General features: G+C 38.8%; 1 protein-coding gene across 1 annotated transcript; it reads right to left on the reverse strand.

Moving 5' to 3' along the window:
- spp1 (secreted phosphoprotein 1) lies at window positions 1–6,721 on the reverse strand. The gene is made up of 8 exons (XM_040000624.1): window positions 6,590–6,721; window positions 3,314–3,383; window positions 3,151–3,189; window positions 2,999–3,073; window positions 2,278–2,340; window positions 2,048–2,179; window positions 1,456–1,800; window positions 1–1,296 (listed from the first exon to the last, which is right to left on the reverse strand). Exons 2-8 carry the CDS (start codon window positions 3,365–3,367, stop codon window positions 880–882), a joined length of 1,125 nt encoding a protein of 374 aa, XP_039856558.1. The 5' UTR covers window positions 3,368–3,383; window positions 6,590–6,721; the 3' UTR covers window positions 1–879.
- Window positions 6,722–26,619: the final 19,898 nt, after the last annotated feature.

Below are 26,619 nucleotides of genomic sequence, written 5' to 3' on the forward strand. Positions count from 1 at the left end.
TTTTTTATGAAAAAGAACTTTATTAATATTTTAGAAATGGTACATTATGGTACATTACAGTAAACAACATGGGACAAACAACATGTAGTGTAGGTAGCAACTGTGCAAATAAACAGGGCTGTGTTGTCTGTATGTGTGTACTGTATCTATATCTGATTGAACCCTGTAATAGAAGAATTTTTTTGTTCTTTGCCTGGATCCTTTTATCTACACCAGCAAAATGTAATGTTAGCGAGCAAAAAAGCTAAGCCACACTGGCAGCAAATGTGTGACTTAATGTCAGTTTTAAATTTTCAAAATGATTACAAGTATTACAAATGTATTTAAATATAAAATGTGCATTTGTATTTATTTATTAAGCATAAGAACTTTGTATGTTTGCGTATTGCAGTTATTAATTAATAGTAAATGGCAGTTTTGTGCTAGTGTAGACAAGAGGACTCAACTTTGTCAGCGTTTTTGTTCTTTATCAGTTTTGACCTTGTACCCTGCTGGAAGAGAAGGGAGAAGGGGAAGGGGCAAAGATCATGAGGTCGGTCAACCTCCTGTTACAGGTAGCAGTCGTCATTTTTAAAGTTCAATTAACTTCTTTTCCCCTACTGGATCAAAGATGAGATTTACAAGGACCACAGGATAAAGGCGTTAATGGTTTATTTAGCCAAAACCCTAGAGAGCAAAACACATGTGCTTTGTTAGATGATGCACAGATTTTCATGGAAATATCAGCTGAAAACATGAGTCAATAATAATTCAGCCTTGGTCATCCCTATTGGACCCTGCAGGGGAAAAGGGCTCGGGAGGGGGCTCTTTGCACATGGATGCAGTGTGCACACATTATGTGATTCGGACACCACCGCCCACTCTATTTCCTAGATGGGCTTATTTGGCAGTGATAACTGCCGGGATGTCAGTGGTGGTGTCAGGTGCTGCCCCTTCCTCATCAGAGTCACTCTCAGCGCTGTCACTCTCATCGGAGTCAGCGTCAGCAGCTCCAGGTGTGGCTGTAGCCTCCTCGCTGCTCTGGCTCTCCTCGTCTTCGGCCTCCTGGCTGGTGCTATCGCTGGTGGTGCTGGCGCTCTCCTCTTCCTCCTCCTCCTCTTCTTCCTCTGGGGTGCTGCTGCTTTCACTCTCGCTGGTGGTGGGGTCACTGGTGCTGGTGCTCTCCTCTTCTTCTGCCAGATCGGCCTGGCGGGGGTCCGGATCCTGAGATGTGCCAGAGGATGCATCCAGACCCTGGCTCTCCACCTCAGGGGTGCTGGTGTCTTCCTCCAGGAGTTCAGAGTTGACATAAATAGTCTAGAGGTCAAAGGAGAGATGTGAGGGTTAGTTTGCATATTTATCAACATTATATTTTAACCTTTTAATGCAGTAATCTAAAATGAGGGTTAGGGATTCTGCTAACTTTAAGGACCAATTCTGGTTCAGTCTTTCAGAAATTGATAAAGCTAACTGTACCTTATACACCTTTGGCAGCTTCTCCACCTCATTGCCGCCGGTCATTGAATAGGCTGTCTTCTTTCCTGTGTCCTCAAACTCATAGGACTTGTAGGGCCCGGGAGCCTTGTGGTAGGATTTTTCCTCCACATAAACGATGGACTTGTACTCGCTGGGGTAGCCTCCCAGGTTGTCACCGCGGGCTGTATCGGTGACGACGGTGGCCACAATGGGCTCATCAGTCGGCTCAGGGGCCGGTGTCTCTGTGACAACCACAGGGGCTACTGTAGAAGGAGCAGGCGTGGAGGACTCACCAGACTCTGAGCTGTCGCTGGATTCATCCTCCTCCTCTTCCTCCTCTGTTTCCTGTAGACAAGATATAGAAGTTGGCAAAAATTCCTACTGATTTTCTAGTAGTTTAGTTTAAATTGTCTATGACTCATATCTTCATCGGCATGGCTAAAATACATTTTATATCTAAAATTTTTATTGACACAAATATCTAAACTTAAGCTTGAGAAATGTGACACACATGAGACTAATTGTTTGAAATAATAAATTCCTGTTATTTAAAGAAGTAATGAAAAGGTTTTCACAGGACATTTTTACTCACACTCTCCTCTGCTTCATCATCATCATCACCGTCTTCACTGTCCTGGTTGTTAACAGAGGGCGAATCTGAAGTTGTGTCTGTGACGACAGATTTGACTTCAGGTAGCGCCTCGGCTGCCACCTGCTGCTGATGCTGCAACAACCATTAAAACACAATGTTATAAGAGTTTAACAATAAATGCATTGTAACATAAATGATCACTGTTTTGACCTCTGCTGCTCATCTCTCACCTCCTCCTCTTCTGAAGTCTCTGCGCTCTCATCTGAACCAGCAGCCGCGGCTGCTACAACATTCTGCAAGATGAGAGACGTGCAATGAATGTGATTAATCATCATTGCTGTAAAGAGTCCTTTCTTTGGAAGAAACAATCTTTGAAATCGTCCTTTAGTTTTCTTTCATTGCTTTTATAAAATTTGTACTTTAAGGTGAACCCAGCTAGAGGAGATTATTTAAAGGTTGCATCTCTACTTCGCAGCTAAAATCAGAATGAGCTGTTGAACTACAAGTTCTCCTGCTTTTCTCTGCTCTGTATAACAAAGATTTTACCCGTAGTCTCACTAAACTCCAGCTACCAGTAGCACATAGCCACAGATGAAGTGCATCTAAAAATATGATGCTTTGCCTCATGTTAACATATTGGTGTGTCCAAGATATTGTACCGTCCCTTTTATAATTTACATTGTTCACATTACTTTGAACAATTTTTGAGGATTTGACTTTTAGCCAATCAAAAAAAGCATTTTAAATCTACCTATTTGGCCTTCTGGTAATTGTGTTTGTGCAGTTATTAAACTTTAATAATTAGCCCAGACAGCAGAGAATTAGAGGAGAACCATTACTGCAAGGACAAAATAAGGAGAAGATACTGGAGGGGAGATAAGAGAGAAGAAAGAATGAGAGGAGAGCAAACTGACAAAATGATAAATGGACACAAAAAAATGAATATTTTACCTGCACAGGTGGGGGACGAGCCTTAAGAACCACAGGCGCCTGTTTTCTGAGTGCTGGAGGTTTTGGTCGTCTCACCTGTGGAAGAGAAAAACACCATGGATGTCTCATTCTTTCTCTCACCACCTCCCACCGGCCTCTCTTGGAATACTTACCACTTCCTCAGAGCTCTCTGAACTGGAAAGTTTTCTCGCCTAGAAAAACAAAGGGACCAGAGTGAAATTTATGACAAAATGGCATGATAAAACATGTTATGTTCTCAGTTAATTTATCTATTTTTAATCTGGGTGTAGTTTTGATTTGACAAAAGTGTCTCACCGGCCGGCAGAGAACTGTGGCAAAGAGCAGAACAAACACAACAGCCACTTTCATTGTCTCAGTTTGATGCCTGGTTGGAGGAGAAAGCCAGAAAAAACGCAGCTTGAAGTCACACAATAAAACATCACAATAAAACAATAAATCATAATCATGATACACAGCGCTCGGCACCAAAATACTCGTCTGAAAGCCATAACTTCACAGGAAACACAATGACATGTCAGCCTCTCACCCAGATTCCTTCCTAAAAGCGGAGGCTGTACAGTCACATGACTGTTAACCGTCCTTGGTATGTCCCAGGGAGTCATTAAGGCCTTAATTACAGAGCTAAAGAGAGCTATGTGCCTTTGACGACTCAGTTCGATACAGTAAAACATTTTCTCTGTCATCACAGCAGGAAAATCGCATCACCATGAAGCACGGTTTTTCAAACTATGAGCAGGCGGTTCATAACTAATTTGGGGCCCAAAAAAAAGACAGGAGAAAAATAACAGGTACCATTTAGAAGGAGATTCATTTTGTTCGAGAATGTTTTTAGAAAAATGACTTTGTTTGATTTTCTACTGCCTGAGTCTAGTTTGCAATACTATGAATTATTCTGTGATGCTTTTTGTGTTTTTGTAGAGGACTATTTTCAGTCAAGGCTCAATAAACACTTTTCAGTAGCAGGGTGGTTGGTGTACATGGGCTGAGCCAAAAAATAAAGCACAGCCAATGCAACAATGTGAATCATTTTGTTAGTGGGTTTATTTCATTGTTGTTTTGTCTTTGTTCATGTCTTTTAGTTCCTTCTTCTCTTTTCTCATCATGTTCTTTAACAAGCTTTAATGTTGGTGTTTGCTGTGGGAGGAACAGTCTAAGTGCTTATCTTTAATGATGGACTTTTCCTATAGTGTGTAATTCACTAAGTTATAAATGGAAAGCCACAGCGCAACTGCATAATGTCAGATGTCTCTGTCGCTGTATGCGAGCATGTATTTTTTCATTCTTTATGAGAACAAGTTTTAACCTTAAACCTAGAGAATAAAGTATAATAAAGACATTTTTTTCTTTATTGTCTGGACTGATTTCAGGACTAAGTTAAAACAACCTCATATGTATGGTGGCAGTAATTGTAGCTGTGTATGCGTGTATTTTTGTATATTGCACTGTGTGAGGATTATGTTTCAGACCTTGAAAGCATGGACATTTTTGTTCTGTCCTTTCTGGGTCTAACTTGGGCTGCTTGGGAAATAAGTGCTGATTTTGCATGAAAAGTAACCACACATGCACATGTGCAATGGAAGTAACTTTAAGTGTGTGTATTGTTCTTGTTTTTCTATCTTGGTGAGGACCACTGCTTTAGACCTTTAAAGTAAGGACAGTTTGATTATTACTTCACTTTTACAAATAGCTTTTTTTAGGATTTCAGAATTGGTTTTCAGGTTAAGCTTAGGTTAGGTGTTGGGTTTAGCTTTATTGCTGTTGTGGTTAGGAGGTTTGATACTGCTCTTAGAACTGTACACTCAAGTGATGCTAAGAGTTAGTTTAGCTTAAAGAGTCGAAGCAGGGTTAATTGTAACCAATCAGCCAACAATTTTAAAGGCAATTTACATGTTTCATCTATCTTGCATTAACTTACAATGCTTTTTTCTTAAGCACCCTAAAAAAACATGTGAAAGTATACCAGGAAGCAGCTGTGAATTTTAGATAAGCTATCCTCTTTTTACTTGAAAATGTTTACCCAGGATTTATAGCAGCAAGGAAGTTGGAATGAAGAAATATTCAGAGTGAGGAAGATTATCAGTGCAAGAGGGCTGACAGGAGTCTCTTAATTTCCCCCAGTCTGTATTGCTAAGGACTTTTTTCAGGTCTCAATTTGTCCATCCATCATTCAAAACTGTCTGTGGTAAACAGTTTTCATTGTTCAAAGTAAAAGATCTTGAATCTAGTTACACAGATTATTCTTTGAAGATCGAACCAGACTAAAATATGCTTAGTGATTAATCAATTTATGTGTAAGAAAAGCAGAAGACTGAGCGGAAGCAGAGACAAATATTTGGATTTTGTTTTTTTAAATTTATATCTGACAAAAATATATTTAACAGCAAAAATTTAAGCTGGCAGTGCATTGTTGTGGGTATGCGTGTTGTCAGCATCACTAGTCAACACTGGCTTGGTTTCCTGGTGCCCACAGCTTCCTCTTCCTATCCCTGGTGGCAAACCAATCAAACAGCTGCACAGACTTGAACCAATCACAGACAGTAATTCAAACTCTCATAAGATCCTGCAATAAACTGCACAGCGGATAACCAAACTCTCTTGTGGGTTTATTATTGGTTTGCTCTGCACTGATTTAAATTCCTGAGAAGGTCATTTCAATATGAATAAAACAAAAAAAAAGCTAAGATTGATTTTGTTAGAAGTCTCTCTTTCTTCCAAAGAAAGGGCTATTTACACCATTACATTACAAATTTATTGTTTTCTTTTTTATTTGCTAAATAAAAGACCTTTGCCTTTTAAAACCATTCAAAAACTTTAACATTTAGTGCTTAATTATGGGGAAAATAGTGAAATTAAAAATCATAAAATTAAAAAAAAATGTCATTTACAAACAAATTTCTTTAAAAGAGATCCTATACATATGCAAAAGTATGTGGACACCTACACGGTTCATCAAGTGTGATAGTTTAAAAACAAAAACAAGCTTTAATTTGCTGCTCTAACTGTTCCAACTGCTCTATGCTTTTTGCTTAAAACTTTCCACATGATTTCTGGCTTTGCTACGACGATTTGCTCTCATTGTAACATTTATTTGTTATGTACAACACTGGTGTTAGATGATGACGTGTAGAGGACTTTCTCATAAAGGATTGGGTTCTGTACCAGTCAGTCAGTTTTTAAATATCAGACTAGGAAAAATGTTTCTTTATGAGTCTTTTTGACATTTTAAAGCTAGGAAAGTCTTCTGCAAAATGCAGCAGGTAGCACACTGTTTTCAAAAGTATAGCTAAGTGCTGTATCATTAAGAATGTGGGGACACTAAAGTCAGGAAAGGACTGTGTACATTCTTTTGGACATGCACTAGAGAGTGCAGCAGATATAGTCAAGGACCTGATAATCACATTTCCACATTGTAATGATAGATTCTTCAAGCTAAAAAAAAGCACATTTTCAGGAGCTTGTATAAACATTAAGCTAGTTTCCCACCTCTAACCATGACATTAGGAATGCAAACACCAGACAAGAACTTCATATATTACATATAATGTTAATTTGTCATGAATTCATTCTGACCTTGTCTGCAGTTGAGGGAAGCTTCAGGGGTTCAGCGGCTGCAGCAGAAACACAGAGACGTGATTTGTCTTTAGTTTATCTCCTGGGTTTGCTTCACCGTGATGATGCTGCTGAAAGTAGGGCTACCGGCTGGCTTATAAACCTTCCAGCCTCTGGCAGCAGCCAATCATCTCAGTGCTTGTGATGTCATGAGGTTAACCGCTCCATGGTGTCCACCTCTCCTCTCTCTCCCACTCTTCCTGTGGTTGGTGGTGTGCTGTGGTGGTGTCGGGGGCAAATACACACAGACACACACACAGAACACAAGACAAATACGTGGATAAAGGCATGCAGACATTTGAAACCCAGACAGAAGCATATGAATGCGTTTTGTTTTTGGTTTTTTGCCTCTCTCTTTCACACACACACACACACACACACACACAAGCTCACTATGTGTGTAAGTTAATTTAAGAACATGTAGTAACAAGCTCTGGGTTAAAAACAGCAGCATATAGTGGTAGGTGGCATGACAGTGATTCAGCTTCCTTACAGACAGAACAAAATCATCTGACTGAGGTCTCTGTGAATAATCAACAATTTGATTTGTCTTAAACTGTCAAACAAAAGGTGCTGGTTTTTTCCTTCTTTGTGTATGCAGACATTTTTGTGTTAGAACTAAACCTGACTGATAACTGCCTAAAGCAAAAGGGAGAACATTTAGTGGCATAATGCATAAAGGAAATTTTTTTAACATTGTTATCATTAAATATAAATAATTTATATTTCCAATAACAGTAACAACAACAAAGTTGTACTTAATATATTTTAAAAGCTGGAACCATGGGATTTTCATATGTTTGTGATGTTTCATAAGCTCCACTTTTGTGCACAATTTACAGTGTCAGAACAATCTATGACAAAATACACAGTATCTCATGTTTACCATCTTAGGAGTTCTAAGGTCTTAGTAGCCTGTAGGCTTTGCAAAACTTGTCTAAATTTACAATATGAGGATGATCTTGTAGTCACTTGATTCTGAATCCAAAAGGAGGTCAGTACGCACAGAGCTGAAATAATGTTTGCTTTAATTTCAAGTAGACTAGGTTAATGCAGTGCTCTTTTTGTTGGATTTCCTACAAAAGACTATCCTAGTAGAGTGCAACCTATTCAGTCACATAGGCCTAAAGACTGGTCAGCAACCCTTTGGTGAAGTCCGCTCATTAGGTCAAGTGCTTCCTGAAGGTTTCTGGTAGGCACCAGATTAAATTGGCCACAAAGCGGTCACCAAATCTTGTGATTGCTGTTGTTGCTCAGAAGACATTAATGTCTACAAACACAAACCAGAGAGTAGGTTACCTTTAAAATAAAGGTTTCCAAAGATGCAACTTTTCCTTTGAAGCCAAACGGTCTTGTTTTTTTTTTTACATCTTCACAGTTTTACTGCTGCTTAGTGATTAACTGGGGGAGTATCTGAATGGTCCACTGAATAGTCTCTAGGCCTGTGTGCTTGGAGACTAATGTAAATAACAGAGATCATGCCAGTTTTAGCAGATCTACTTTGTATTCAATTATGTTACTTCTATATAAATTCCTAAATAACTTTGTAGCATTTTAGATTTCTGAATAATTGTGTTTTTACATCCCAAATTTCCCAATTAAATCATCACTGCAAAAATCAACATCATATCGGCCTTTTGCTTCTATTAGTTCCAAGTCTATTTTCTTTTTCCGTGCTTTCTGTTTGTGTCTAACAGTGTAAGTATATACTTTTAAGTAAAAAAAATTTTTTTTATATATACTGGGTTAAACAACCAAAATTCAAATGAATTGAATATTATATGTTGAACTGGCAATCAGATTTGTGCTGATATAGTGAGTTTTAGCTGCTAGTTTTGTGAAAGCCTTCACTTCAGCTAATTCAAGTTACTGAAATAAACTTCTTAACCTGTGTTGTTGGCACTGGTGCAATGGAATTACAGTATTTTGTGTGTATTTTTATTGGAACTCATTACAGGTATAACTCTGTCTGTGCAATGCACTCATATTGCATTTAAATGCAGCTTGCTAAGGTAGCTGGCTACCGTTAGCTGAAAACATAGCACACCACTTCATCATCTCAGTTTTGTTACTTCTGGCTCTAAAACTGAAAGTTAGAAAGCAAAACACAGACCAAAGGGTGACGTTACAGCGGTTACAATACAAAGACTTATGTTCTCCTCGTTGTATGTAAGTAAAACCTGGGTTTTGTATGCTCTATTTACGTTTAGGGTTCATTCATGGCAACAGTTATCTCAGAGCACTTTATATATTTGTAAGGTAAAGACTGCACAATGTATACAGTATAAATTAACTGGTTGTATCCAGACAGACATTCTTTGAATACTGTTATAATTTGTATTTTAGTCTCACTGAGATGACAGAATCATCAACCCTGATTTGACTGTGTGGTAAAGTTTCTCTAAGGCTCCCCCTGCAATTACAGGAAAATGTCTGAGTCTGTATATGTTGATATTTGACAATATGGCATTACCGTTAGAGTACATAGGGTACATGCACAGAACACATAATCACAAGAGTGGCACATCAAGGGGGTACACACAAACAAGATATTTTCTGATTGATGACCTAGACACATTTTTTTTAAAGTGCAATTATGTAGGTACATGGTTGTTTCAGTTTATCTGTTCACATCAATCGTCCCTCCATTCTCTCTGACACTGATTACAAAAACACAATGTCTCATCAGACTGAAGGTACAGACAAGTCTGATGACTTATGAGTCCTCAGTCACAATTTTACAATTAATTTACTGCTCAAATTAAAGGTTTTTTTAAACCCTTCTGAGGGGTTAAGGGGTTTGTTTGTTTTTTAGATACAGCTCATCAGATTTGTCCTTCTTGTTGACCTACAATCTCATTGATTAACCTTAAGCAATTTTCAAATAATCTTTAAAAATGTAGGCACAATTTTAGAAACTTCAGTGGTTATCAATAAAGCTTTTTGGTTCTGGATACTTTGGCTTCCTCCCACAGTCTATCTCAGTCACAATCCCTGCCTCCATGAGCCTAAATGAGACACCAGGTTAAGAAAATTGATAAATTAATGGTTTAGGCAAGGAAACTAGCTGGGAGGAGTATGCAGCAGACATCTCACACGATGCCCACTCATTTGCACATGTCTTAACTGCTCACAGGTCACAGGAGGGCTGTCACAGGTTTAGAGGCAGGTTATTCCCCAGTCAGATCACCAGTCCATCAAGAGCATTTTCTATTCATTTTACCTCTGAAAATAACAGATCATTCTCCATATTTTATGTTTTATTTTCATCTGCTTGTTTACATACAAGAAACAAAGGTCAGTGTTACTTTTAGCTTTGACATATTGATTGATAACCAAATATAAGGCATAGATTTACAAAATCAAGACATGTAACTGTGTGCATGTGTGTGAGAGAAAGATACATATTTGGAAAGAAGGGGAATAAAACAGCTTCAGGCGTGCCTGGGAGAAATGTGTTAGCACACGTTTTTATCCTGGAGCAGAGATGTTTATGTGTCTGAGATCATTTACTGTCTTTTCTTTATGTTTTATTGCTAATTTTTAATGCAAAGCTTTTTAAATTTCTTTATCACTTTATCTCCCAGTGCGTTATTTCTAAGTATCTTCAATACTGTAACCAATATATACAGCATATATATTGGTTATTAATTATGTGAATGAAAAATAATGCTAAATGTCAATAGAGATCATTAAGTAGGTGTTGGGAGTGCAGATTATACCACTTATGAGCTGAAAATAAAGCAGTAAAAACATCAAAGATGGAGAGTGGAGGATGGACTGGTCTGGGACGCTGAGTCCCCCCATAAGGCCTCCTACAGTTTCCAACACTGGGAACAAAAACAAATTTTGGTGGTGTGAAATGTTTATTTGGAAAATCACAAAAGTGTTGTTTCATGGTTCAATAAAATTGTCCCAAAGAAAGGACCAAAGATTTTATAACCTGTTTATATGTGTTTGTATCGTTTGTGCTCTGATTGTGCATGAGCATGTCTTAATCATCTGTCTCAGTGTACCATTTGCATGCATTCAACCTCTGTTTTGTTCTGTCTGACTATTCATATCTGTCGGCACTCATATTGCATTGTTGCATTCCTCAAATGTATGTGTGTATACTTAACTAAATGATTTATACTGACAGTCTTCTGTGCTCCACCAATAAAAACTGATTCAGCTGGCCCCCAACATGACCACAAATAACACTCTCTACAGCTTGTTCACTGTTACAGCATTTATTGCTGTTTCTCAGAAAATATAAAACACAGCAAGCATATAAAATAATAACAAGAACCAAGATAAGAAGGTTGGCAAGGAACAAAATGAAGCGAGAAACTAGTGCATCCTCTCTTCAAAGCCAGTGTCCTGCTTTGCACTTTTGGGTTCTATTGAAGGAAATTTTAAACTGCTGGCTAAGGGTAAATTATAATTCGCATATGTCAATCAGAGTTCACTAAATGTAATATTGAGTCGGCGTGTAACAAAGACGGACTCTCTGGGCCCCTCCTAAATCAGAGCATGAGTGACAGGTTTAGCTGCATGTTCTCCTTAAATTTCTGACTGCCTGAGTGGTGTCCAATAAATAAATAAATGCTATAATAAATGGCGTAAGCTTTGTAAATATTTGAGTAACCTTCGGTGTGAAACCTGGTCTTGTATCCATCCCACTTTGATTGGAGCAGCTTTCATTTCTACAAATCTGGCCAAACTTATTAAATCCCCCAAAATGTCACTATTCAGAATTTCGACCAGGAAGGAGAGTTGCAGTCTTACATGCCTCAATGCAGCTTCTCTCCTCCAGTTATCCCTAAAACTCTATCCCCTTAGAGACTGTGTCAGCTTCCAGAAAACAAGCAAACAACAAATTAGCAAACAATTATTTAAAATAAAGAAAAATATTGTATCCTCAACTTCACCAAAGAGTAAAACAATGAAATGTGGATTATTATACATTTGGTCTCTCTATTCTACATCCCTATTAGTACATGAATTAATAATTAATCAACAAATGGATTTGCTCAAAAAAAACCATCATCATCATACCAAGACATTTTGGACAATTTCATGATCCCACCTTCGTCTGAACAGTTTGGGGACGGCCCCTTGCTCTTCCAACATCACTGTACATCAGCGCACAAAGCGAGGTCCACAAAGACATGGATGAGCGAGTGTGGCGTGGAAGAACTTGACTGACCTGCACAGAGTCCTGACCTCAACCTGACAGAAACACCTTTGAATTAGCGACTGTGAGCCAGGTCTCCCTCAACATCAGTGTCTGACATTACAAATGCACTTCTGGATTAATGGTCAAACATTCCTATAAAAAAACTCCTAAACATTGTGGAAAGTCTTCCCAGAAAAGCTCAAGCCGTTAGAGCAGAAAAGAGTGGGCCAACATAATATTTAACCCTATGAATTAATATTGGGATGTCCCTCAAGTTCACATGTGTGAAGGAAGACAAGCAAATACTTTTGGCAATATAGTGTATATCATGTGCATTGGTTCATTTTGACACCTTCCCAAATGTTCTCATGTAGACAGTCACAGTTGTATGCAAAGCTGAGGTCATTGGTGATTTTCACCTCATGGCTAGTTGTAAAATGCATATGAGGGGCCTCTGTGTGGAAATATTCCTTTTAATAGCAACCTCAGAATATTTGTGTGGTAATACAAATTGCTGCTAAAGCTTTAACAGAACACCAGTCTATCAAATTGTCTTATCATTAAAAATATATATTTAAGAGTGTTAATGAGTCCTGGGAGAGAGCCGATGTGGTCTGGCTGCTGTTAGAACAGCAACAATTTCATCTGGAGTTTTATTTCCATTTGCATTTTCTCAAAGTCATTCAAACACACACACACAGAAACAATTGCACGCACACACTCCCCAGGCTATAAATGTGTTGGAACACTCTGTCAGACTGTGGAACAAAGCATAAATGAGAAGAGTGTGAAACCCGCTATCATAAGGACTTTCCCAGACTGTGCGTGTGTGTGTGTGTCTGTGTGTGTGTGTGTGTGTCGATGTTGTGAAGGCATATATGTCTGTTGTATTTTGACACATGTCCTCACAAATGGTGCAGGCACAGGAGGAATTTGAAGACAAACTTCATACTAACATCTTTTTGCCGCAGCTCATCTATTCTGCAAGTTCAGTTTGCAACAGCTGCTCTAAACGTATCAGCACAAGTCACATTAAGAAAACACACAAAGTACACAAAATTGCACAAAACCTATGCAGATTTCTTACTGAAAATGCCATGGTTTTCTTCAAGTGTGCTAAAATTAAATCCCTTTGGTCGGATATTTTTTATGTTTTCTCATAAACCATTAAGCCTACTTCTAATCTAATCTTAAATTTAAGAAACTCTCTCATTCCATCATTTCAGAAAAGAATATTATTCCTCACTGGGTAAGACTGCTATACTAAACATGTGAGACGTGGCAAGACAGTTATCATGGAATAGATTATGAATAATTAGATGTATATAAAAGATAAAGCCACTGACGTCACCTACTAGATTGACGAGGACATAACACACTTCAATGATAGCAAATTATCATCAGTTTTATTTTTTATACTGACAGGATAAAATCATACAATGGCTGCAAATTTGTCGATTGTGTTGAATGGATGTCCAGTACCACTAAAGGTATTCTGTTAAATTGACATCTGGTGACTGTGGAGGTCATTTGAGTGCAATGAGGTCATTTGTCACGTTCAAGAAATAGGTTTGAGATTATTCTTGTTTTGTGGCAAGGTGCATTATCAGGCCGGAAGCAGTCACTAGAAGGTGGGCACACTGAGGTCATAAAGGATGGATGTGGTTACCAATAATACTCAGGTATGCTATGGTGTTTAAACATTGCTTGGTCTAGAGAAGTGACAGACCCCACTTTGATAAAAATAAGGTACCCACATCGGGTTAATTTTTTAGACCTAGTTTTGGAGAACTCACTCTTCCCTCTGCAAAGAGATGGTGGCTCAAGAGATGGTGGGGACTCAAGCGCAGAGCAGAGTTCAGTTCCAAAAAACAGAGTTTTGTTTACACAATCACCAGGTGCAGAATATATACAGTGGGGGAAATTCAGAGTTCCTAGGGTCCAGGGGGGAAAATCCGGGAAGGGGAAGCTCTCTCACACATGCTCTCTTCTCCACACACGTCCACACAGCGGGTAGGTTACGGGTCGGGAAAACTATTAACAAGAAAGATTGGTTAAGCTGAATTACAGATTTACACACGAAAACTTTACTGAGGCTAGAGGCTCACTAATGTGTCTCGCACAATCATCCAGCGATGAGACTGTCTGCATCCCGGCCTTAAATGGCAAGCACATAATGGGCAACAGGTGTGTGGGCCAAGGGCGGGAGCCCGCGGTGAGCTCCGCCCAGGCGGAGAGGTGAGAGAAAGAGAAAGAGTGAACAACAACACATGTAGCCTTGCGGGGCTGGCCGGGCAGACACAGGGACCATAACAGATGGCCCAGTATGATTGCCAACTGGACAGTTACAGCTCTCATCTAGCAAGAGCCTGTTGGTTACTTTTTGACCTCTAGAGTTCTTCCTGATCATTGCTTTCGCCCAATGTTTTCTCACATTTCACCTTCTTGGCTTACATTTTGTTTTGACTGTTTGTTTTTGACTGTTTTTTTTTTTTTTTATAAATTTAGTAATGTCTAGGCACCAAAAACCTCATGGTTAGGTTTAGAAAAGGTTAATGGTTTTCCCAGACCATTAAAATACACCCTTCCACAAACTTAACCACATGTTAGAAAGGTAAATTAAGGTAAAAGGTTACTGGGGTGAAGACTCCATTGGGTTTTTATTTTGTTCTTCATGCAGTTATTCACACAACCACTGGAGGTGTGACACTATGGGCTACTTTTTCTTTGATCATCATCTGTGTAGAATGGATGATAACCTTTTCGACTAGGGGTAGGCATAGCAGGGTGGCAACCAGACGTGTCTATGAGACAGATGTTCTTCTGTTGCAGCCTTAAAACCCAGCTTTTCAGACATCTTCCAGTTAAAGTGCTCAAAACAGGTCTTTGGTTTAAGAGGGATATGCTCTCAATGTTGGATGATATTGCATGATTCTATAGGGTAAAATTACATTTACTGTAATTTGTTTTAGTTAAAATGGCCTCCCAATTTTAGTGCCATGAAAAATACAAAAAAAAAAAAAAAAAAAAAAAACAGCCAAAAGGAGCTGTTTAAAGTACACCAGCTGGCAGTCAGAATCAAGCCAGATCGTTTCATTCACACAATTTAGTGAAACAACAATCACGTTAAACCTAATTCATTGCTGTTCTTGACTCAGCTTAAATGATAGTGAAAGCAGCCACAGTTTGGACATTTTTCTGTCTGAAATTTGCATCTTCCATAAACAAAGTCTGGAGAAGCCGCAGTTGTTGTGGCAGGAAGAAAATACATTGTGAAACAGACCGGGCTCTGGCTTTATGTGGCTGGAGCTGCTTATCCACCACCTATAACAAATAACTTTTGTGTCTATGCAACACAAACACAAAGCTCAGTAGGAATAATACAGTTAATCTAGTGGAAAGCTCCTAAGTGAAAACAGTCACTTCTCGCAGTCTACAGAAATGAGCAGGATAAGAACAGAAGCCAAGGAGTTCCTCATCTGGGACATTTTTATTGATTTCTATGCAAAAATTAGTTTAATGTTCCAAATAAAATAGAAAATAACAAATAAGAGGAGCACTGGAACAAACAGCTTGGATTAAAACATGTTTTTGAAAACAAAAATATAAAATTGTTCATTTCAGAGCTTTTATCACTTCCTGGTTTTATTTTGTCACGCTGTCCACAGTTGAGTTTCTCACACACACGCACACACACCAGTCTGGAGTATTCTTAGCTTCCACCTCCAGTTTCCACAGTGACTGGGTGGCTTTTCACTTCCTGTATCTGGTTTGGCTGTAGCATCTCACTTCCTGGACACAGTGACATGCTTTCATGAAATTTCTTTGTGTGTGTTTGTGGGTTTTGTGTGTGTGTGTGTGTGTGTGTGTGTGTGTGTGTGTGTGTGTGTGTGTGTGTGTGTGTGTGTGTGTGTATTATATAATATGTTTCCAGAGTAGTCCACTACAAAGCTAGACTAATGACTTAGCAAGGTATGTTGTTTAAAGAGGTGACTCCCTTTTCTTGTGGCTACATTCTGGACAGCATAGTGTTATGTTTGGAGTTTAAGTTTAAAATCACCTTAAAGTGACACAATTTCACTGATTTTTTTTTTTTTTTTTTTTTTTTACTAATGACATCCTTTATAGTGATGGGATTTCCTGCTCTTTTTAGAGAACCGGCTCTTTCGGCTCCGTACCGGCTCTTAAGGTTGTTTTGTTGCTTTAATTAATTTATTATTAACAATAATATAAAATTATGCACAAAAGGAATTACTAATATAAAAAAAGAAATGGTTTTATTTATATATATGTTTATATATAAATATATGCGGTGGCCCCTAGAGACAAAACACGTACAAACTCCAAAACACATTTCTAGCATTAACTGAACTTCCAAAACAGAGCTACCTAGATCACATAAATTACACAATTGAAAGCATGTGTGTATTGTTTGTGTATTTATACACAAGCACTCATATATATTCAAATAATTTAAAAAAACGTTCATTTACCTGTTACTACCACACACCAAATCAAGTCGTTGGTACTTGCTGGCTTGTGTAGCCACTAGGTAACAAAGCTCAACACTGCGCCCAGCATCCTGGAGCACTTGTGTTGTGTTTTGGAGTTTGTACGTGTTTTGTCTGTAGGGGCCACCATAAATATATTTTTATTTATTCACTCCACATACGATTTAATAAATACATTAGAAAATACAAAAACCAACTATTCACATTTCAGCTTTTAACTATTTAAATTTTCAGCTTTTTCCTTTTAAACAAATTTAAAGTGAAACAACACAAAACACTGCAAACCACAACACAATTAAATATAAATTAAAATACGAAAACAAAAAGAACATGCATATTCTCTGTCATATGGGCCTGTATGAATAAACTTTGGCTCTCTTTCTCTCTCTTTCCCTCCTGCTCTGTTCCTGTGCTACTGCCAGCGTAACTACAGCCCCTCCCCCCTCTTCCCAGCGCAAAGCACAAGGCTCGCGTGCGGAGTGACGCGGAAAAAAAGTGCGAGAGAGGGTGAGAGAAAGAAAAAAAAACCACGCTCGCGTTGTTCACGTCAAAGAACAGGCTCTGAGAGCCATTTCGTTCGCGACCAACACATCACTAATCCTTTAACAGTTTCACAGTTAACAGATGTACACTACATTGCCAGAAGTATTCGCTCATCTGCCTTCACATCAATATGAACTTGAGCCAGAACCCATTTTTATTCCATAGTGTTTAATATAATTATTGGCCCACCCTTTGCAGGTCTAACAGCTTCAACTCTTCTGTCAAGGCTTTCCATAGTGTTTAAGAGTGTTTATGGGAATTTTTGACCATTGGTCCATAAGTGCATTTGTGAGGTCAGACACTGATGTTGCATGGGAAGGCCTGGCTTGCAGTCTCTGCTCTAATTCATCCCAAAGGTGTTCTGTCTGGTTAAGGTCAGGACTCTGTGCAGGCCAGTCAAGTTCTTTCCCACCAAACTCGCTAATCTATGCCTTTATGGACCTAGCATTGCAGTCATGTTGGAGTAGGAAGGGGGCATCCCCAAATTCTTCCCACAAAATTGGAAGTATGAAATTGTCCAAAATGTCTTAGTATGTTGAAACATTATGAATTCCTGTCATTGAAACTAACACTGTCCACCAAACTGTACACTTGGTGCAGTGCAGTCAGACAAGTATCATTCTCCTGGCAACTACCTGTCATGTTACGGCTGTGTGCAGGCATGGATTGGACCCAAACACAAACTCACTGACACAAGGAATAAACTCAAAAAACCACAGCTTTATTGGCTGGCAGGGGAAAAAACATGCAAAACTAAACTAAACTGGGAAACTCTAATAGAACTAATGCACACAAGGACACACTGGGAAACACACAGCATGAGGGACGACGCGACATATAACAGAGGGGGACTCTGACATAAATACACAGAAAGTAATGAGGAAAGTGGAAGCACATGGGGAACACAGCTGAGGATAATTACACGTGACAGGACAGGAAAGACGCGGAAACTGAAAATGCTGACACCAGACACAAACCTGCAACGCAACACATGACGTGTGTTCACTGTCAGCTTCTGAGACATGTATATTGAAGTGGTTTAAAAGTAAGTGCAAATGTTTTAAAAATCAGTACAGAAACTTATAGGCAGCTAGTTGAAGAACTTTTAAACAGGTGCAATGTAATCTCTACTGCTGGTCCTGTAAGAAGTCTGACAGGAGAGTTCTGAACCAGTTGTAGTTCATTTAAAGCATTTCCGGGTAGACCAGCTAGCAGATTCAGAAGTTGAACTTGCACAGTGTATGTAAAAGCATGCATCAAATTGTCAGTTAGACCTAGTTTTCTTGTTTGGGAAATTCAAAGAAATTCAGTTTTGGGTTATAAAGTCTATTCTTGGTACTTTAGAGATCTTTATCTTACTTTGGTAATGTCTGTAGCTGAAGCACGCAGAATTCAATTGGTAAATTTTGTGCAAAATAAGAGTGAAATGATGTGTGAAATGCCCCATTTTATATGAGCATGCACAGATCTTAAGTTAACAGGGAAAGTTCATAGCCACCAATATCACGCCCATCATCTCTGACTGAGGTTTTTAGTTTTTGTCCTGCCTGCTTACATAAAGAAATCCTGGCTAAGTCCAATCTACTAAAGTATACCCTCAGCTTACCATCAATGATATTTACACGCTTTAAGCTTCTTAGATTTCTAATATAAATACCAGATTGTTTAGCAAAGTCCTCGAGAGTGAAAGGATACCAGAGCAGTGGAGATAAAATGCGCTGGTACTGATTTTCAAGAACAAGGGTGGGGTGCAGAGCTGTAGTTACTACAGGAGTGACTACCAGGAGTAGAGGGAGGTATTTAAGCAAAGCAATGAATGGTGTGCACACACGAGGTGAAAAAGAGTGTGCAGACAGGGTGGATTGGATGGAGGTGAGTGTGAGGGATGGGTTTACAACATGGTAGTGAGACGTACTCCGTACGATGTATATTTTGGAGATAGTGGCACTAACAAAAATACAGGACGCCGTTTGTTGTCGTTGTTTGTTTTCCTTTCAAATTATGCTTTCAATCGTGGGATAAATTTAGCTGTGACCATGGTCATATTAGAGGATCTGATGCAATTATAAAATGTTGCACCAGCAGAGCTCTTAGACAATAACAACGAAATCAAGGAGAAGCAAAAAAAAAAAAAAAAAAAAAAGTAACAAGGTTAATGGGGTTGAATGAGAGCTACTATTTAAATGAGTCTTCTTCAAATCCAGCATGCTGAAATAAAGGTGCAGAAGCCTTGTTGTGACTCTGCTGTTGCCAAAAATTCAAACCTGGCAATCACGACTCACCAAACTCTATATAATTAAAGATCTACTTGCGCATCATGTGGCTTGGGTACGGATGGGCACTGGGAACCTAAATATGACAACAATAGCAGAGTCTACTTGTTTCAGACCAAAGAAACTAAATTTCACTGCTAGCAAACTTTGTTTAGATGTCAGCGCTTGTGGCAACGCTGGTTTAGTGAAGGATGCTGTGTCGTCCTTCTGTTTCTCCGCAGTGCTGCAGGCTGACTCTCATGTGGGGGAACATAACTTGTGTTTATGTGTTTTTAGTCAGAAAGGAATTGCGGGACTTAAACCAGAGTTTGGTTCTCTCCCAGGTTTCAGTGAGAAAGAGTTCTGATCAAAGCTGCACATTACAGATTTAGATTAGAGGGAGAAATCAGAGTTTTAGACTCATTTTAATTAAAAATTCTTAGACTGTTGAGGGCTGGCATGTCTTTGCTGGTGCACCTGTGGGTGGAGCTTATCTTTCTCATGCTTTCATTCCTGTACCTGATCCGAGTTCTCTTGTTCGGTTCATAATATTTATTGGCTGGTTCGTGCTGCTGTTCTCCAACAGATTGCAGGCTCTCGTAGTTTTATTTCCCTATTTCCTGTGACCTCATTTCTTTGTCTGCTTTCCAGCAACCAGTTTGAAACCATGTTGTATATCCCAGTTCCTCCAAGGAATCTTACAGTCACTGCCAGCCACTCTTCCCAGTAAAATTATAAATTTTACTTACCTACATGTCTTGTAACCCCAAACCTTTCTTTTGCATCTCATCCTACTATGGTTACCACGGTACCTATTTTTATAGTTTCAGACATGCAATTAAATTCAGAAACAAATGTTGCTAGGACCTCTGTGAAGTTACTTTTGAGATCTAGATTGACTTTTGCAAAAGTGTTCAAGACAGGGAGCCTCAACCTACCATTTTCTATGTCTTCTAGAGTCTCAATATCTTAGTCCCCATCCACATAGGAATAATCAAACATCACTCTATAGCTCAGATTTGGCTGTCAGAGAACATCTGGTTATCTATGCAAGCTTCTAGTGGATTTAGACACCTCGTCATACGTAGAAGCTTTCTTTGCTCAGATATATAGGCACGTCAATCATTTACCATGTTACAAGTCACTGGAGTCTGTTCTGAGGTGGATGCCTCTTTCTCTTTGTGAATAATAATAATAATGATAATAATAAACCTAAGCATAAAGTTCACACAGTTAGAACAACAACAAAAACATAAAACCTGTGAATAATAAGGTAGGAGGAATAAATTCAATAAAAATAAAGAACCCAACGAAGAAACTGTAGAGCAGCAATTATATCTGGTTTATTACATTTTTTATAAAATGAATTTTCTTGTAAAATTGCTTTTATAAGAGTTTGGGAGTGATTAAAAAGTAGATGCTGAGTTTGCTAACCTCAGGTGTTCAGGCAAAAATTTCCACGGAAATTGACCCATTTCCTTTTTTTAATGAGGCAGGATGAGGGAACATTAGGAGGGTGTGACCTGGGGAATGCAGAGGAAGGATTTAGTTAAAGGTTTAAATTTGTATGCAGGCAGGAACTTTGTAGATTTTGTTGCATTGTTAGCACTGAAGAGTCAGACAGTAATCATCTGTAAAAGCATTTCAAGGTAATCAAATGTTGTCATAGTGATGGTGAACAAAGTAAAACCGGTGAAACAAACTAAAGCTTAATATTTTTAATGATATCACATTTTAAAATCTCATCCACTGCTTACTTCATAATTTGTCTCAATGCATCACGTTTTGGTATTCTTAACCTCTGAAATACAGATTTGAAGTTTATTTTCAGTTTTCTGTTTGTGTTTCTACTGTAACATTTTTTGAGCTTCATTCAGTCCAGGCATGGTTCCATTTTCAGCTACTGTAACTACTGTATAATCTTCACTCTCTGCTGTTTGTCTGTGCAGTTTTCTCTCTTTTCTTGATTCATTCTGACATTACAGCAGGTTCTCTGTCAGTAATTACATATCACATTTTTTCCCGCATAATTCTGGCAGTGAAATCAGGCCAAAGTGCACACTCCAGTCTGTTTTTAGACAAGCACAGCTCTCTCCAGTGCCTTTTCTCTGGATCCTGGTGAAACTTGTTCAAAACTCCATCAGCTCTTATCCTTATGGCTATGGACAACTTTACCAACTTAAAGCAAAATGTAGTCAAATGGTCCACACAGGTTTCAGTTTTGATAAAGTATATGCATTGATCCGAAAGGAGGGTTTATTTACAACACCCGTGAGATTATGTACATCTATATAGTGACGAGGGAAAAGGGGTTCCAGGGAATCCAAGGGAGAGTCCAGGGCTAGTAGTGGGGGGAAACACATGTTCACTCTACTCTTTGTACAGTCAAGAAACAGAAACACTCACACTGCCCAATCCAACACTGTGACCACTCTCAATCACACTCCTCCAGTTGGGTCCACGGGACATCTATACGAGGAGATATAGAGAGATGTCAGCAAAGCACTGGGGAACACAGGGAAATACAGAAGAGAAAGAGCCGGACTAGCGAGGAACAGCATGCCATCATGGCCTTAAATGCAGTTGAGAATCATCAGCCATGATGAGCCGCAGGTGATTGTGTGTGGGTTTGAAGATCAGAAGAACACAGCAGAACAGACACCGCCCTAGCGAACATTAAAAGCACAGCACCCCAGGGCGGCCACTGAACAACCATGATAGTTTACTTGTAATATGTGCATGTAGGTCAAAATATTATAACCACTATTTAATACTATATAACCACAAGTCTGCACCTATCAGTTCTGCTGATCTTTAAATATCAATGGAATACATCAATACTCAATCAAGACCTCATAACACATCATTGTTTAGATTTCTTTTCTTTTTTAAAGTCTCTGTGTTAGTGTTTGAGAGGGCTACTCTCACATCTGAAGTCCTTTCTTATGGTCAAATTTAATGGGCGTCCACTAAATCCAGAAATATCTTAGCAGTTTTGCATTTTACCTTCTGCTCTTAGCTTTAAAGATAATGAATCCCAACAGAGGTGCACACTTTCCATCAGGACCTGCATCAGTTAAATGCAGTGAGATGCAGAGCAGATCAGAATCAGAATTACAGGTCTTATATATATATATACATTCAACTTCCTGTCTGTTCAAGAGGCTCAAGGTGGTTCCTTAACAATCCTTCTCAGACATTCTTCTTCTAATTACACCCAAAGAGAACATATATATGTTAGATGGGACCCGAGGGGGATGTGGGGGTTTTGCAGAGCACAGTAAAAGTTTGCCCAAAGGTAAAGCTCTATATTGCACTTGATGAATGATGCATTACATTCTAGTGTCTGCAGTAATTACCATCAACACAGAGCTCTGTTGGCTTTGGCTTGTGTTTCAAACAAGATATTATGTATTTTCTTGTTTTTGTAGTCTAAGGATGTAATTCATAGTCATTTTTATATAGTTTGGGTGGGGCTCGAATTAGGTTTATTCACTTTTCCACAGAGACTGGTGCAGCTATTATGCAACACCCCTTTATAACTAGATGTTTCTGCCTTGATAAATGGTTTTGGCAATCTCGTCAGGTTTCAAAAAGTTAAGTGCATTTTGTACAAGCCAAAAAACACAAACATCTGGATTAATTCTACTCACAATCGAGCTGTTATAGCAGGTGTTGTTGTCCTAAAACTTAATATATAATGTAGCTGGAAATAATGTTTATTTTCACTTTATGTTAGCTCTAATTTGATCTACTGACTTCAGAGCAAAAAAAAAAATCTGTCTTTGTATTTATATTTCTTCATTAGCCATTCAATAACTCTTCTGGTTGTACAAGGGTACAACACACTTATCAGAGAAAAGCTGCCAGCTGCTGGGTGGATGAGAGTGTAGAATTTCCATTCTTACGTCTACATTCACTCGTTAGCAAGGATCAAGGCCATTTTGTGGTTTCTTTGGTTGTTGGCTTTTGGACTTATGTCACCAATTAGCCAGCAGCCTAACCATTATTTTTAATGCATATTAGTCATTTTAGAGTTTGTTTCTCACTCATTATCTGCCACCACAGACATTATTTTTTAGTTCCTACAGTCTGTGGTTAAATTATCTGCAAGTTTGCAGGATTAGATCAAAATGGGAAAACACCCAGCAGCTAATCCTGCTCTTGTAGACGGATATTAACTTAGAGGTGTTGTTAAAACAAACACATTTAACCAGACTGCACTGGGAAAGCAAGCCTAGAGCAATGGTATCACATTGGGCTTTCTGTGTGTTTATCCCATTACAAATCTTATGAGGGTGTGTATTGCTGTGTACGAATTAAAGCTGAATGTAAATGTCAGCTCACCGAGTAAAAGACTGTTTATGTAGTAGCAAAATTCAACCAACACAGTGGACAAAATATACAAACCTAATTCCTTCAAAGTAAGGATGCTGTGTAAGGTGTGAATACAACAACATAATGCAATGACTTGCAAATCTCATTTGTAAATGTTTAAATCTTGACACTTCACCATTACTAGAAAAACTAACTCATTGTGAATTTGAATGGCACAATGGCAGAAACACATCTCAGAAAAGTTTGGACAGAGACAACAGAAAGCTGAAAAACTGGTACTTAAAATAAACAGCTGGGGGAACATTGTCACTTTTCAAGTTTATTGGCAAAAAGTCAGTAACATGATTGGGTATATTAAAAAAAAAGCATCTTAGACAGGGAGAGAATCTCATAATTAAAGATGGGCAGAGGGTCACCTACCTGGAAAAGCAAACATGTCTATAAATTGTGGAACAATTTCAGAATTATGGTCCTCAAAATATAAGTAGAAAGGCTTTGAATATTTCATCATTTACATAAATAATAAAACACAATTAAAGATTCAGGAATCTGGAGAAATGCTGCTATGCACACAATCCCAGCAGAAGGGGTTGCATGAATAGAATGCCACTAATCAGCACAGGAACAAGTGCGGGGCACAAGATCCATAGAGGCTGGGGTCTATCACACCAGGCAAGACCTCAGGTGCACACTGTGTAAAGATGCCTCTGAGACAATCCAGCAAATAACAGCAGGGTGCAAACACGGCATACATGGAGCACCATAACTAAATAGCCGGCATAGTCTACAGAAACATCTGTGCCGGGTATGGCCTGGAAGTTTCAAAATGGGAGACGCCTCCTAGGGTGGTGGAGAATGATCGAGCTAAGATCCTGTGGGAGTTCCAGATACAGACGGACAAAATGGTGATGGCTAACCAACCTGATATAGTAGTAGACAAGCAGAAGAAGACGGCCAAAGTGATGGACGTAGTGATACCGAATGACAGCAACATCAGGAAGAAGGAACACGAGAAGCTGGAGAAATACCAAGGGCTCAGAAAAGAGCTCGAGAAGATGTGGAGGGTGAAGGCAACAGTGGTCCCAGTGGTAATCGGAGCACTAGGTGACATGACTCCCAAACTCGGTGAGTGGCTCCAGCAGATCCCAGGAACAACATCAGAGATCTCTGTCCAGAACAGTGCAGTTCTAGGAACAGCTAAGATACTGCGCAGGACCCTCAAATTTCCAGGCCTCTGGTAGAGGCCCCGAGCTTGAAGGATAGACCACCCAGAGGGGCGTGCTGGGAATTCTTTTCTTTTTTTGTATCAATCACACACACACACACACACACACACACAGACACACACACACACACACACACAGACACAGATATCTCAAATATAAAAACATTAAAAAAAAAATACTATCCAACAAAATATACATCAAATTAAATAGAGCCGTAAATAGATAAACCTAAATAGCAATAATGAAAGTCATGGTTTATGTTATCAAAACATGAATTAGCATGGTGTTTGTTCTCAGGCTCTGATAAAATAAGCCAGGAAATGATTGTATGTATTTGGGATTACAACATGGAATAATGTAACTATAATTATAATTTGTATACTCTGTTAAATACAGGTGTTTCTTGAGTAAAGGTGCTCTGTGGCTTGAAAGACAAATTTGGCCTTACTGCTTGCAGCAAGGTGGAACCAGGAAAACACAGAGTTTAGATATTCTCACTGCCTGTGCCTGTGGCTCCAGGAGATCTTGGTAATGCTAATTTGCAGAGAGTTAATTGAGTCAGTGGTGATTTTATATCGACTGATAGCTTATCTATATATGTAAGACTAAAAACCCAGGATTAAATCTGAATTTAGATCGCTTAAGCCCCTGTTCCTGCTTCTGTTGACTAATTAAAATGAAAGTTACACCTCGGTCTCCATTCACTTTGAAGGGCACTTGATTTCCGTTAAGCCAAAACAAGTGCATGCATGTGTTTCTAAGAAAGCTGACAAGTGACACTGCTTTGAGAAAGAGTTTATTAAAACATAAAGAGCAATAATTATGATAAAATGAACACAATTTGGTAACTTGGTGACCAAATGGTCATTATCTTAGTAAGATGATTTCAAAAGGAGTACAAACCATAGTTCAAGAGATTTTGGGAGTGCTTTACTTCCTTTGATTCATCTATTTCTCAGAGCCTGTTGCTAAAGACTGAGGGGCAGGTTGAAGTGATTTAAGGATGAGAAATGCCTCAACCATCCACCACCCAAGATTTGTAAGCTCTGCCAAAGACCAGAATTATGTTTTTCTAAGTCCAGATTGATCAAAGTATTCTGATGTGGTGACTTGGACTTAAAACACAAATGGACAAGTTTAGTAGGAACTGCCAATGCTGGCTCATCTACAATCAGCCAGTGACTCATCGAGTCACATTGGGAGTAATTAAGGAGCCTCTAGGATTTGTAACAAACTCAGAGGCTGTAACAACAATTTTATTACAAGCTACGTGTGAGATATACAATCTGAAGGAATGGACCACCTGACGGCTGGGTGGATCAGTAGTTGAGTTCTGCATCACTTGACTGGCTTAGACTTGGAAGAACATCCATCTGCCACCCACTTCAGAGTCTAGTTTCTGTTTTCCTTTTCAAAGTCACATTAAGAAACCTGTGATGTGTTGTGGACCACAGTAATAATTGTGTTTTCAAGCAGTAAATGGTTTGCTGCCCCTCTGTTATATTTTTGCTCTGTATTTTGACTGGATGGCGGCAGCAGCTAGACTGAAACTGACACCCATCATTATCCCTTATTATTATCAAAGAGTCGCTGGATTGCCATCTAATCTGATAATCCTCGTATTTTTTTTCTGTTTCTTCAAAAAGTCTGCAGTTCTTATGTACTTTGTTTTACGACAATTACACCTTAAAAATGACCATCCTAGAAATTTTACTTTATTATTTGTGATGGTAATTTAGCACATCTGCTTGTGACCAACATGTTTGCTCTTCTATGGATAGGTGGATACATTTAGTTGATCTGAAATAAAACATTTGGGCTCATAGTTGCCAGAAACAACACAAGCTCCATTATTTTGATCAACATTTAGAATCTACATTCCCGTTAATCACCTTACTTACGTAGGTAAGAGAATTGATTGATTTCCATATGTGTGTACTTGAGCTAGATCATGCCACTT

Source organism: Simochromis diagramma, unplaced genomic scaffold (genome assembly GCF_900408965.1).
Source record: "Simochromis diagramma unplaced genomic scaffold, fSimDia1.1 OVJJ01000596.1, whole genome shotgun sequence".
NCBI classification, from domain to species: domain Eukaryota; kingdom Metazoa; phylum Chordata; class Actinopteri; order Cichliformes; family Cichlidae; genus Simochromis; species Simochromis diagramma.